At 40.9% G+C, this 14,523-nt stretch overlaps 1 protein-coding gene across 2 annotated transcripts in view; it reads left to right on the top strand.

The window, feature by feature from the left end:
* The first annotated feature begins 7,940 nt into the window (after nt 1–7,940).
* Nucleotides 7,941–14,523, top strand: part of kremen1 (kringle containing transmembrane protein 1) — a 62,317-nt gene continuing 55,734 nt past the window's right edge. For both annotated transcript variants that reach the window (XM_078251356.1, XM_078251355.1), the window contains exon 1: nt 7,941–8,308. In XM_078251356.1, coding sequence (XP_078107482.1) covers nt 8,230–8,308 — 79 coding nt within the window. In that variant the 5' untranslated portion in view covers nt 7,941–8,229. The remainder of the gene's footprint in view (nt 8,309–14,523) is intronic.

Below are 14,523 nucleotides of genomic sequence, written 5' to 3'. Positions count from 1 at the left end.
CTTCGGTATTTTTGCCATTTTGAGGCTGGTGGACAAAGCGCAAGAAACATGAATAGCTGGCGTCCACTGCAGTTAAAAGACGGCTACAGGTCGATGCTCTACTACTCTTCCTCTTCCCCTCTGTTATTTTCAAAGGTTTGGCCATCATTCTTATTTGTTAAAAATTAAAGAGTGTATGTTCACCAAGTTAACTGTTAATATCTTAGAGCAGGGTGACATTGCTAAAAATAAATCTGACAGGACAAGAAACACGAGTAGACATGTTTTGAAGAAACCCCCACAAAACAAAGACAAATAGTACACTTACTGAAACATCCAGCACAGTTTACAGACAGACTTTCTGGTTCAACATTGACCTATTCACGTACCAACAGTATTATAGGTGTGCACACTTCCAGTTTTACCACCAGATAAAGTGGTTTAGATAATAACTGTTGCCTTGTTTACTTCCTGTCTGATTGTCATACTGCTTGTGATTCTTTCCCATTAGTTTTTGTTGTAGCGTACCTGATCGAAAAGACACACAAATTATGACAGCGAGACCCAAGTTGTAATAAACTTCAACAAACCTATTTACAGTAATTTGGTCCTAATAAATATCTTGGTGTGTACATAAACCACCTCTCATTCTTTCTCTGCATGTTTTCTATTATTTCTCCTTCTCTTTTTCTCTCTCTTTAAAAAGGGGATAAAAGCTGAGCAATGTTACAATAAACATTCCAGAGGGTGTCACCCACCCGGAGCCTAATTAGAGACCCGGGAGGCCGAGCAAGATGGATGCTTGCTGTGTGTGTCAGCGAAGAGAGGCGGAGGAGAAGGGGTTGTTGTGGTGGTGGTGCTGCTGCAGCGGCTGCTGCTTATATGTGCAGGTGGCTGGATGTAAACGTTAGCTTTCATCTTGACTTTGAACATGGGTAAGCTCAGGGGCCTGCACAGGTGTGTGGGGGTAAGGGGGGGATAGGAGTTGGAGAGAAGATAGTGGTTGGGGGGGTTGTTACTGGTACAGATAGGGCCAGAGGCAGTCATTTGTCAAGGGAAGCCCACCTCAACAAAGCTTTGCTGGGGTCAGAGAGTGACACCATAATGTGTCCTGTGTTGTGTGTGCAACCACTAATGACGTGGATCATATAGACACTGATGTGGCCGCGTGGGGGTTGTTGGCCGGGTCGTACAGACTTCAGACAACAACCAGATGCTTTGGTTGAGTAATCGCATTGACTCACTGTGTCCCCCATAGGAGTAGACGCGCAAAGTTGTGCTTAAGTGTGTGTGTGTGTGCCAGTGTGTTTTGCTTTTAATTGATGTAATGAGCCAAGCGACAGCAGAGATTGTTTTGGCACTGAGCACAATGATCCCGACGAAAAAACAGTGACTCAGTGGTGATGTCAAAGAGGGAGACAAAATCAGCATCCTTCATCCTGTCACGTTGCTGCCAAAAACTGGTAGAAAAAAGAATAACTGAGAACAGTCATTCCATCAGGGTGCAAGACGCACGTCTCCAATCCCCTAAATGTAGCAAGCGAGAACATACTAGTTTTTAAAGGATCGGTTTACTCAATTTATCAAAGAACATAATGTGCTCAGGTTTTAAGATATCTGTCTGAGCTTTCTGCTGCCTTATCCAACATTGCTGTGGAGAAAGTTCCTGTTGCACACTGTTGAGGAGCTTTTTCCGAAATAATGTCCTGGTTTCTCTGGATAGTCCACATTGGAACTACAATTATTTCCTTGATTGAGTTATTGTTTTGTCTACAAAATGTCAGAAAGTGGTGAAAAATAGAGACTGTCCTCTTCAAAACGACTTCATAAGTCGTTTATACAATGAACAATTTCGACCCATATTTATGTTTTATTATAAACATAACCAAGTAGTTTTGTTGCCTAAACCTAACCAAACTGTGACCGTTTCACAACGTTAACGATGTGTTTAAAACCATGTCCTTTACATTTGAATATGAGGATGGAAAACACTCCTTTGGGTTGTATTTCCTGCCCCTGCTAGGAGCGCTTATTTATGAAACGCTCCTATTGGTCATAGGTAGAATAAACATCCTATATTGTCATATGGTTTGGAGGACTTCTTGCCGACCACAATTTCCTTGAGCCCGAATTTAGTTGTTCACATTGCTTATATTTGTCTAACCAACCAGTCAAAACCCCAAAGATTTTTGATACTATCATCAAAAAGCAGCAAATCATGGTATTTGAGTATTCCAGCGTGTAACTCAAACAATACCTTGATTATCACAATAGCAGATTACTTTCCCATGAACACTGCACACAGTGAGGTCTGTGAATTATCCTAAATAACCAGGAAAATGCTTCTGGAAAGAAACGCTTCTGTGGAGTTTTTAAATGTCACTTTAGTATTGAAGTAGTAGCTGAAATGTCAAAGACTCAAAACATGGAATAAGAAACACAAAAATGGTCTGCATTGTTTGATAACCCTGAAGGAAAGAGAGGAAATATGTTTTGGTTGTTTTTTGTAATCTGAGTGAATTTACCTTCTAAATTGTGGGCCTGAAATGAAATGGCATGTAAAAAAAAAAAAAAGAGCTTCATGCACTGTACAATGCAACCAAAGAGTCTCTCGGATGCCAAGAAGGAGAGAAAGCAAAGCATAGAAGAAGACATAGTTTTGACCACAAATGAGAGAAATGTGGCATTAAAATTCAGGGCCAGGCGCTCATGTTTACTCAAGAGAAAACAAGGACATGACATAGTCTTGGCTCCTGAATTTGTGAAGTCAAAGCATCTGGGCCAACTTCTTATTCAACTATGCATAACTTCCCATTGGCAGGCTGGGCAGGGATGCCAGAGTACTTTCTAATACATCTCAGTGGAGTATTCTTGCTCTGACCTCCAGCCTCCGTACCCCTTTACATAACTCAGCAAGCAGGACACACCGGCAGGACGAAGGGCTCAGCTCTCACTGCGGCCACCCGTGCTTAACATGTACACACATGGTACTGCAAGGGGCTCTGGATACTCGTCATCCGATGTCCACAACCAAATGAAAAACAGTCAAACTGTCTAAAAGGCCAAATGCAAGTGTGAATGTCTTGTGTGGAAGTGGTGAGTATTATCTGGAGAGAGCAAAAAGACAGAGCAGAATTATAGTAACTCCAGCAGACCACAAGGAATGTGGCCAGGCAGCGTGCACAGACAAGCCCAACAAACACACACACACACACACACACACACACACACACACACACACACACACACACAGACACAGAGAGAGAGAAAGAGAGAAAGACAAAGAAGACAAAGGAAGCCTTGCTTCCACAACTGCACAGCATCACAGACTGATACCAAGGAAGATTGGAGATAATGACAGAACTCCAATCCAGGTTAATTTTCATATGGACACCGTAGTTAATATTCAGTCTTAGGGCACCAAGACGGTTTTGTATGAGCACATACTCGTCACATACTAAATAATGACAGCATTACAGTATATAGAATGCTGTAATGGAAGAAGTTTTCAGGTCCTTTGCTCAAGTAGCATTACTTCAATGTGAAAATACTCAATTACAAGTAGTTCTGCATTCAAAATCTTACTTAAGTAAAAGTACACAAGAAGGTCTTTATAGCTGCAACGATTAGTCCATTAATTTATTAATTGATCAACCCAAAATTAATTACAGAAATGTTGGTACTGGATGAAAAATTTGAAATTGATATAAAAGTTGATATTAGAGCCACCCTTGGCTATTGCTATCCTAGTCACCATAGCTGCTTATGTCCGTATGAGCTTATGTCACAATGATAGCAACTGTTTACTCATTCAAAGTAGCCTATTTATGGTGAATAATAAATAATATGCCATACGTATCTATGCCTGGTTAATGTTCCGCCATGTGGAGTTATATACGATGTAATGTGTGATCACGTTTTGCAATTAAACATGCCAACAATAAGTAAAATAGTTTAAGTTTGCTCTAAAGTCGTTGGTTTTAAATTCCTGTTATTGATTTGTCCAACTGGCTACGGTGGCTAGGCTAACAATAGCCATGTTAGCTAAGAAATAAGAATAGCTATAATATTTGGAATTGGGTACATTGGAAATTATATTTAAAATGACTTCACTGTTTTTTTACTGACAGTGGCCTAACACTTTCAAGTGGCACCTGCCGTTGTGAAACGGTATGTGCCGGTCGAACCGGGGATCGGCTGATGCCGCTGTACCACCAGTTGCACACCATCGGCCACATTTCAATCTCAATGTCCTTCTATGATAATAAACTGAATCTGTTTGGGTTTTGGACTGTTGGTCAGACAAAACACAACATATGAAAATATTGCTGTCGGCTCTGGGAACTTAATTAAAACAACATAATTGGCAGATTAATTAATTGATAATAAAAACAATTAACTGCAGCTCCTCACAATTGTTGTCAGCCAAATGTACTTTGGTACATTTACAAGTATCAAAAGTAAAAGTATGGCTCCAGTGTGTGTTATATTATGAGCATATTATTTTAGTATTACACTATACTGATGCACAAATGTGTCAGAAATATGAATATTGTAGCTAATTGAGGTTAAGTCATTGTAACTACTTTATATACTAACAGGTAGTTTAATCTATAAAAATGTATCATATTCTATTCAATCTTAAGTTGCAAAGTATTTCCCTCTGGAATGTAGTGGAGAGGCAGTATAAAGTAGCAGAAAATAAAAAAAAAACCTCAAGTTAAGCACCTCAAAACTGTGCTAGAGTACAGTACTTGGGTAAATATGCTGACAGTGCCATGAACAAGAAAGTGAACCCTTTGGAACTATCTACAATTATGCATGATCAATCCATAACACATGGTCTGATCTTCATCAAAGTCACTATAACAGACAAATACACTCTATGTAACCTATTAACCAAAACTCCAAATAGGTAATACTTTGTGAACCCCTTCACAAATGACCTTTAAAAAAGCTAATGAAAGTCTGATGTTCTCATCAATGAGTTGAAATTGTAGTTAGTGCTTAGTTGTGCCTTGTTCTGTACAAAACACATGGAAAATAAGGATTACTGACACTCATCTCTTTACAAGCTGATGTGAACCATCCGTCATTCAAATGTGGTTTCAGAGTAGTTCAGATGAAGCAAGATGGCAAAGAAAGGTTGAAAAAGGTGGAAGAGAACCCTTGGGCTACAGTTGAGGACCTGTCTAAATATCTCAAAATCACTGAGATCGCGATTTATATCTCAGCATTGAGAAAAATATAGGACGACAATGGTGCTGCTCATGGAAGGACACCATGGAGGAAAGCAACCCTTAAAGCAACCCTTAAAATAGATTTATGATATTGTACATCACACATTGGCAACCTGAATGTTCTATTATGTTTCTGGAACAATGTTCTGAGAAAACGTGAAACAAAAGACTATATTTTGTTACACTTTGGAGTAATAAATCAAAACAAACTAATAACCTTAACATCATCCTTAAAGTGATGCATGGAGTAGGGATCACTATGATCTGTAGTCTTTTTGCTGCCCCTAGGCCTGAACAGATATTACTCATTGAGAAAACAATGCATTCAAACATAGAAAAAATATTTTTACAAGTTAAAGTTTCAGGGTATAGCTGTCAATCATTAGATGCTTAATAGAAGTTGGGAGCTGTAATCAATCAATCAACATGTTTTTATATAGCACTTTACAGCAACCAGTAGGTATCCAAAGTGCTTTACATCAATGACCAAGAATAAAAACATAACATACAGTAAATTCAGAAACGAATAAAACACAACATACAGTAAAATCAGAAAAGGATATGTAAAAGCAGGAGGAAGAAAGGAAAATGTCACAGCGCTACTATGTATTAAAATAAAAGCACAAGTAATTGTGCGAATGTCAGGGGGTCTCGAGGCAGCAACTGCAAAAGCGCGATCCCCCCACAGTTTGTACTTAATGTGTAACACAAAAATCCCCAAACACCAAAACACGAAACATGAACTACACAATGTCTCAGACATCAGACAAGTAATGCTTCAGAATGGTTAAGATCAATCCTGGCCACAAATCAATTGTGATTCCGTGACATGAACTGAAGAGAGCCATTCATGATCGAGAATCTCCTGAAATATTAATATAATTTAACAGTTTTGTATGGGGAAATGGCCAGAAATTCCTCCTGGAATGTATAAATGTCACTTTCTTTTTCCAACCTGACTCTGACTTGTTCAAGCATAAATACGCCAAAACATGCAATTGTTTTTATATTACTATTTCAGGCAGGTGTAAGAATATCAGACCATATTGTCTGACTAAATTGTGCAAAAATGCAGAGAAATCCAATCCAATTCACTTAGTTTTTATTTGCACTAGTTATTTTCCACCACTGACAGGATATGTAATGCATATAATGTCAGATAGTTACTTCAGACTGAAAAACAGCTGTCATGCTGTTTCAAAAATGTTTTTACCAGCCAGTATCTCTAGGCCACACAGTTACATTTCTCAAAAGGGCACACGTCATGCGAGAATACTTTCCCAGTGCAGCCCATCTCAACCCCGTCGGTTTTGGCAAAATAAATGTTAGGCCTCTTTTCTTCAAGAGTGGTGAGCTCATACTGGATTTTCTATTTTTAGGCTAACTGGCTGTGTTTGGCTGGACACTTCTTCACAGTGCCGCACGATGCTTGCAGTGAAACACACGAGGGCGCTGTTTCACACTTAAAATGCCCGTCTGAAATGGCAAAGAGGTGAGAAGCACGCACACACACGCACGCACACACACACACACACACACACACACACACACACACACACACACACAAACGTGAGTTCCCTTTGGGAAGAATATTTATGCCAACATTTCACCAGCTTTAAAATGAATACCTGAAATTTGAACATATTCTGCTTAGTTTTAGTTTGTGACTCAGTTTGGAAATAAAACATTTCACCCATTTCTGTGGATTAGAATGATCTAATAAATAACATCAACAACTAAATATCACACCAAGAAAGAAGACTTTGATTCCCCAAATTGTGCCCATGGGACTTAGTTCTATTTATTAAATATTAACACATAGACAAAAACATATTGGAAACATAGACAAAGGCCATTTTGTGATCACATGTTGCTTTTATCACAACTCCAGCTGCAGGAACAAAGATTTGAATTTCTTCTCGAAGAAATAGCCTACATACGTTATTCCCCAGCATCATCCACGTCTTAATTAATCTCCACTGTATTAAGCCACAGGGCTACCTACTGTAACCACTGCTCTACCAGGATCATGTGCAAACCCTTCTCACTCACTGTCCTCCACTTCCATAATAGCTATTAAAATGACATATTGCTGAAGTCCTTTGACTTGCCTTTGTGTGCAGTTTAGGATTGAGTATGTTGTAGCCCAGGGGTTTCCAAATGTCATAAACCCCAATTAGATTTAGACCCCAACATAAAAACCAAGACAGTACTCCCATAATATTCCAGAAAGGGACTTATTGTGCGTCTCTGGTAGCCTACTGTATAACACGTTTACAGTGAATTGTCATACTTTATGGTAGTGCTGATCTCCTGTGGCATTACTTCTATGCCTATAATATTACTATAGGGACCTAACAGTGAATGCATGATGGCCGTATGGTGCTTAAAGTTACCATCTGGAATAGTTTATTTTTTTAGTTTTGCTGTGCTATTAGACATATTATCAGGTTATCACTGTGGAAGATGCTTTAAATACAGTCTTCAGAGGGAAAATTAGTTTATACTTTACTAACCTGCTGTTCATTGCACCACTAAGTCCACCCTCCAACCCCTGCACCGTCACCCCCTCTCTCTGCCTCTCTCTCTCTCTCTCTCTCTCTCTCTCTCTCTCTCTCTCTCTCTCTCTCTCTCTCTCTCTCTCTCTCTCTCTCTCTCTCTCTCTCTCTCTCTCTCTCTCTCTCTCCTCCCCTTTCCTTTCTGCTGCTTCCCCAGCGCTGCAGGTTGAATCTATTGCCCCTATTTCCTGTCACATGGGTTGGAAATAGGATCCCTCTTTCTACTATCTGTTGCCGTCTTTGTGGTGTCAGCGTAGTAGAAGCTGTAGGACCTGCCTTGAAGTTCAGGGACTTTTAACGCCGGCCAAAGAGCGACTCCTGCACAGACCCAGAGAGTCTGCCAGTCAGTCAGTCAGTCAGTCAAACAGTCAGTCCACCAGCCCGCTGGTCTGCGCATCTGTCCGTCTGGCTGCACTTCACCTGAGAGCCAGTTCAGACTCTTTAATCACACGATGGATTCCTGGACAGTCACCTCTGCTATTCTTCTCGCTGGGGTTATTTCTTCTGCGGCTTTTAGTGTTTTCGACACTGGTAAGTGAAACTTTTCTACTCGCCTTTTCTGAGGATGCATTCCGATAAATAGCCTATCTGCGTTGTCGGAAGCGTCTCCAAAGTTGCACTTTTGCGCACCGGACGGGTGGTTATTATTCTATCCGAAATGAATCACCACAAACCAGAAATGCGTCGATTTGAATGCTTTTATGATGTTTTCCTATTTGGTATCGAACAATGCCACAGATTGCAGTCGCGGTAACTTCATTCATAGTTCATCGTCTTGGTCCAAATCCCACTACGACACTGTTTCCCAAACTGCATGCTGTCTTTATTTATTTGGGGTGTTCACAGAGGGCGACCCAAGCAAAAAATGAGACATGTTTTGTTGTTATTTGATTCGTTTGAGGACAAGAGAGTTAGCAGTTTTCAGTTTCAGTGTTACCTCCACACCTACAGGGTAAACACTTGTGGTCCAACAAACCGTATCCAAAGGTGTCCCCAGACACGTCGTGTGTGTCCCCGTGACAAAATCTGACCAAACAGGGGTCCATGTAAATCTGGAAAAAGCTTAGGCATCATCTGGAACCGATGTTGTTGTGTTCTGAAAGTTACGTTTCGATTAAATCAGGGAAACTATGGGCTTGTTATAACCCTAACCAGCAGCTTTTACGCACTCCACTCTCCATCACATTCTGCGCCCATAGTCCTGATGTGTTTACCTTTTCCGCATCCGCTACATGTGGCTGATTCATTAAATTGAAGTTCTTTTGATTGGCCACATTTTTAACGGTTATGGCAGGGAACATCTTTATGATGTTTTAAACCTCCATCGTAATATTACTGTTGGCTGCACTGCATTATTGGCTATTGTGTCTTTAATTGAACCATATCAGTCTCTCAGCTCAGTCATCTGATATCATCCACTTATTATTATTATTATTATTATTATTATTATTATTATTATATTCACCATCACGTTCGGATTAAAACGCAGGGACACGCGTGCGTCTATCTGCAGCACTCCAAAGTCACAGCCGGATCCCCACGCAAAGCTGAATATTTTGTTGTAATGTGAATATCTAATAACGATGACCACACAAACCGAGCTTCTCCTTGCTGTAATTTGTGCCGCGTTTCATGTCGAAGCAGCAAATCCTCATGCTTTCCTTTTTAATTTTTTTGTCTCTTAATTATACCCTTGGATTTCAAATTAGAGGGTCCGCCATCTGGGCTAGTGCGTAAGTACTCCCATGTGTACCTATGTATTAACAAAGTATTTAAAGCAATGGTATTCCCCCTCATAACATTGGGGAGAAAAAAAGGCCAAGTTTATGTTTAGTTTAAGTCAGCTGTGCCATATTTACTGTACAGTAAAACAATAATTTCATATGTCTACGTCAGTCTCTTGTGCAAAGACTCTTTGATGCTCTCTTTGCTCTGTTTTCCACTAATATGTTTGGACTGTGGAGGCCAAACTAAATGTGAAATTTAACAACAAGTAAAGGAAAAACCCTAAAATCCTTCTGCCCTTAGTAAGTTATCTTTTTTTTCTTACAACCACAGATTATTTGCTAAATGTCTGGAGCTACTACAGAGTTCAAAAGCAGACAACTGCTCACATTTTATGCTAAATGTAAATGGAAACATCAGATGTTTTAGTGTCAGGCCCTCGGAATCAAAGAATAAGAGCTTCTTTCCAGGCATACAGTTTTATGCTCATGTTTAACAGGAGAAATCCAATCAGAGGAGATTAAGTTTAGGGTTGATGCAAAAAGTTCATGCTCTGGAGATTGGTGAAAGGCATTCTGGTAAATGTAGGAACCTCAGAGGGAAACAGACAAGGCAGGTTAAGGGAAAGGGGACACACTGAAACAAGCAGGGCTGCAGAATAACTCTTGGCTTGGTTGGAGTGGTTGAAATACGTCCTGTCTTATTGTTGTGGTTTAACATCATTCAGATAAACGTTATGAATGTGAACTCTATCAGAAGAATCCAGGGCGTGTCTGTGATGTTGTTAAGAAGTAAAATCTGTGCAAATATGAATTCTTAAACACAGCTGAATTTGCCTTTCACTGCTAAAGCTAGGTCATGCAGCATCTTATTAATGCTCTGCAGAAAGCCAGCCACTGTTGCTTTTGTGACTAGTGTCTAAAACAATTATACTGGAGTGCTTGCACTGTCCTGGTAGACTGCGGCATGGCACCAAGCAGACGTGTGTTATGAGCAAAAGTGTTTTTTATCTTGCACTGAGGGATAATATAATGCGATGAGTGATATGCACACACACACACACACACACACACACACACACACACACGAAGAGATGTAAACACACACACACACACATACAAAGACTGTTGGTTGTAGCTGAAGCAGCTAAGTGCCTTTATGCAACCTACTGTATTTTTTATACAGCACACTTCATGCTCCCAGTATAGAGCATTAGTTAACCACAGACTCTTATCTTTAATGGATATGATTCCTCTTCCACCTGAACTCAGTGGCGTTATAAAGAAACTCATCCAGACTCCCACATGCTGTTTTGTCTGACTATTGCCTGCCATTGCTCACTTGGCAGCTGCTTAGGCCCTTCACACAAATGTACACACAAGTGGAAGCTGAATCCTGTCAGAGCTGTCAGGCTAAGGCGTAATTGAGTTGCTCTGTAAGCCGATAATAGCTGATGGTGTTGTTGTCGTGAACAAGCTCGAGCTGGTTAATCAGCGTGGAATTATTTTGTTCTTGATGTTCCTGTTGTCCATGACCGGCCTCACTGGCAGGTTGACAATGTGGGCCAGTGGTGAAAGTGGTGGTGAGATTCTCACAGTGCACCTATATGTATGTCTTTTGTTTATGTAAATGATGCATCATCTTGTTGAGGTGTAGGCAGGTTTTTATGAAGCTGTGAAGTGTTGTCGTTAGAGTAAGGCAGCTCCCCTTTAGAGTGATCTTTTTTTAAATTCAGTGGAAGAGTGTACAAACTGTTGGTACATGTGAGGATTACCTACAATGTTTCTCCCTCACCTAGGATTCAGGGATGATTAAAGGAACAGTTTGACATTTTTGGAAATACACTTTCTTGCTGAAAGTTAGAAGTTAGATAGAAGTTCAATACCACCCTCATGCCTGTGTTAAACTACAGCCAGCAGCTGGTTAGCTTAGCTAAGCAAAAAGGCTTGAAACCATGGGAAGCAGCTAATCTTGCTCTGCAGTAATATTTCAATTGTTGAACTGCTCATAGACATATGCAACCTGCAACAAGGGATTGTAAGAAGGCATTGCTTTGATTTAGAGGTTCACAAGGCAAAAAGGTCAGCAACAATTGATCTATCTGGTCCCACTTTTGTCATGAATAACAGCAACATGAAAACAAGTAGAGTCACAACCTGTGTTTCGCTGGACTTTCTTTCTATTACCTTTAAAGGAAAACAGTTAGCTTTGGTTGTATCGCGCTGAGGCTTGAAAAGGGCAAGCTGTGACATTTTGGCAATATGGAATGTGCTCTCATTATGTGATCACAGAAGACAGAGCTGTCAGAAATAGGGCCAGATGAAGAAAACATCAGGTTAATATCAGGCTGTGCTCGACCAACTGAACCTGAATCCTGGACTGATCGGAGGAGGTGAGAGGTGCCTTATAGGCTTTCTTTTCATCTGCAGTCTTTGCCAAGTCTCTCACTACTGAACTAGACATGCATGAAATGACTTGTAAGACCACAGTGGGAAGATCTGCAAAGGCTGCGCTCTGTGCAGCTAGGTATCTTACCAAAACTAACTTTCCAAAGGTAAATCAGCTTGATTATTCCAGACCCAACTGGAGATTTTTACTCTCATTTAACACTGGCACTCTTCTTTCTTCCTCGAAGCATTGCATGCACCAAACAGAGTGATGGGGGGATGAATGACAGCATGTGTTGTGATTTCTTCTTTGTAGCCTAACATGCATATAAGCTGCTGCACAAACTGGCAACCCTCTGTTTTATCTGGCAACCCGCTCTCTATCCTGCTCCGTGTCTGATCGCTGTCCAGCAGGGCATGATGTTGGCTTGGACTCTGTCAGAATCACCGCTCCCGGCCGCAGACGGAACTGGGAGTCGCTGTGTGGTATAGTTGGCAAGTTGGCGGGAGCGTGGTTTAAAACATGGCACGAACTCCTCAAGAGTAGCTCAGGCAGAGGTTTATATTGTAGTTTTTGATACCGGCAACAGTCGTGCAGCGCCTGTGTTCACTAGGTTGACGTGTGATTGATAGGAGTCTACAGTACATGGGTTGTGTTATTTTCAGATGTTTGGCTTAACATCAAGTCAGAGCGCATTTACTGTGTGTGTGTGTGTGTGTGTGTGTGTGTATATATATACTCACCTGTCTTGTCAACATTTCCATGTATGCAAGTCCAGGATTATTGTGTATTTTTGTGCGCATATTTCTGCTTCTGTACCTGCCTACGTGTGTAGGGCTGGTTCCGCACTTGAGAGAACAATTCCACCACATTGTCCCTTCAGAAGGTCTTTTGAAGCATTTGATCATATCACATGACCAACTTGGTCAGCAGTTGGAGATTGCCCAGTTGTCATGGAATTTTAGATGTTAAAATTTCCACTTTACAGACTTCTTGTCCATGTTGAATTAAGAATTATGGTTCAAACTTGATTCTGTTATTTCTTTAAACAAATCAATTAATACGTCTAAAAATAGTGTAGAATGATCATCACAGCTGGCCAGAGCCCAGGGGAACATCTTCAAATGGTTTGTGTTCTCAAAAAACCCCAAAGACAGTCAATGTAAAATGATATAAAACAAAGAAAACGTCTCACTTTTAAAATAGCTGATAAATTTTCTGTCACTCGAGGAATCCATTAATCAGCTAATAATTTCAGCACTACATGTGTGTGTGTTTGAGTGTGAGTTCAAATGTGAGGCAGCTGTTGCCATCTGGAGCCTCTATAAACTTCCAACGTTCCAGCGTTCGATTTTAAAGGGGCCACGTCAAGTGTCAAAACCAAGAGGTCTCACAACCTCTATCTGATACTCCTCCAACACACATGCACACACACACACACACACACACACACACACACACACACACACACACACACACACACACACACACACACACACACACACACACACACAGCCACTGTCTGTCTGTCTTTGCCCAATCCACAACTCTCCCTTATACAACCAATCACTATATCTGTCTCGACTTAATCCTCTCTCAACTTGTAAACGCAGTCCATACAGTGCAGTTTCTAACCCCTGAGACAGAGGGATGTTTGTGTGTGTGTGTGTGTGTGTGTGTGACACTTTGAATGGTCTGACTCAGAAGATAATAACAGACCATCCTCAGCCGCGATCTGAGGAAACACGAGCTTGTGTTGGCAGAGGTGATCGCAATGGAGCGTTGGTTTGAGGAGAGACAGCGGGTTCTTAAAGAGTTTAACATAAGGGCTTTCGGTGTGCGGGTAAACCCTCTGTGCTCAGTGTTGGGAGTGTCAGAGGGCATTATGGGAAGATGGGGTCTGGGTCTCAGATGTGGGCCTTGTGGTCCCTACCGCTTTTCCGGTTCAGAGATGGAGATGGAAACCTCTCCTCCCCTGGTGAGCTTCTGAGCTGCAGACACAAGTTCAGACAAACCACTAGTGTAGATTGGTGTACTGTACGGTACTGTGTGTGTGTGTGTGCTGAGCTACACACAAGTACCTATGTACATGATTTATGATGTGACCTTTTGTAGAAACCAGGGGAAGTTTTAGACGTCCATAGTGAAGACATTTTTGCAAAATCAACAATTTTTGAAAGCATTCATATATTAAGCATGCAGATTGATCTGCTGATGAAGACACTGAGATGTGTTAAAGAACTCAAGAAAAAGAGCAGTAAGTGAACCTTACGATAAGCTGCTCTTCAATATTTTACATTAAATGGTTACATGTGATGTGGAAGGGATCGCTCGTAGTAATGAAGTCACTGAGAATTAGCACTCGATTTGCAGTTCCCCTCAGCTCTACGTTCCGTTTAGTGTCTTTCAGCAGATGTTTTGGTTTTTATGGCACGCAACTTAATTGTTTTGTTTCAGGCAGCTGTTAAGAAAGCTCAGCAACTAACAGCAGACAAAGTTAGCAACTACTGTAGCTGGTGGTGGTGAACACAGTGGAGCGTTTAGCTGCTTAAGAGACAAATATTTCCCTCAGGAGTTGGTGTAGATCGCCAGAGCTAAAAGAAGAGTGAATATTGGGCTCACATTTGTCAGAT

Source organism: Sander vitreus, chromosome 5, assembly GCF_031162955.1.
Source record: "Sander vitreus isolate 19-12246 chromosome 5, sanVit1, whole genome shotgun sequence".
In the NCBI taxonomy this organism is placed as follows: domain Eukaryota; kingdom Metazoa; phylum Chordata; class Actinopteri; order Perciformes; family Percidae; genus Sander; species Sander vitreus.
This window is presented reverse-complemented; position numbering and strand designations above follow the sequence as displayed.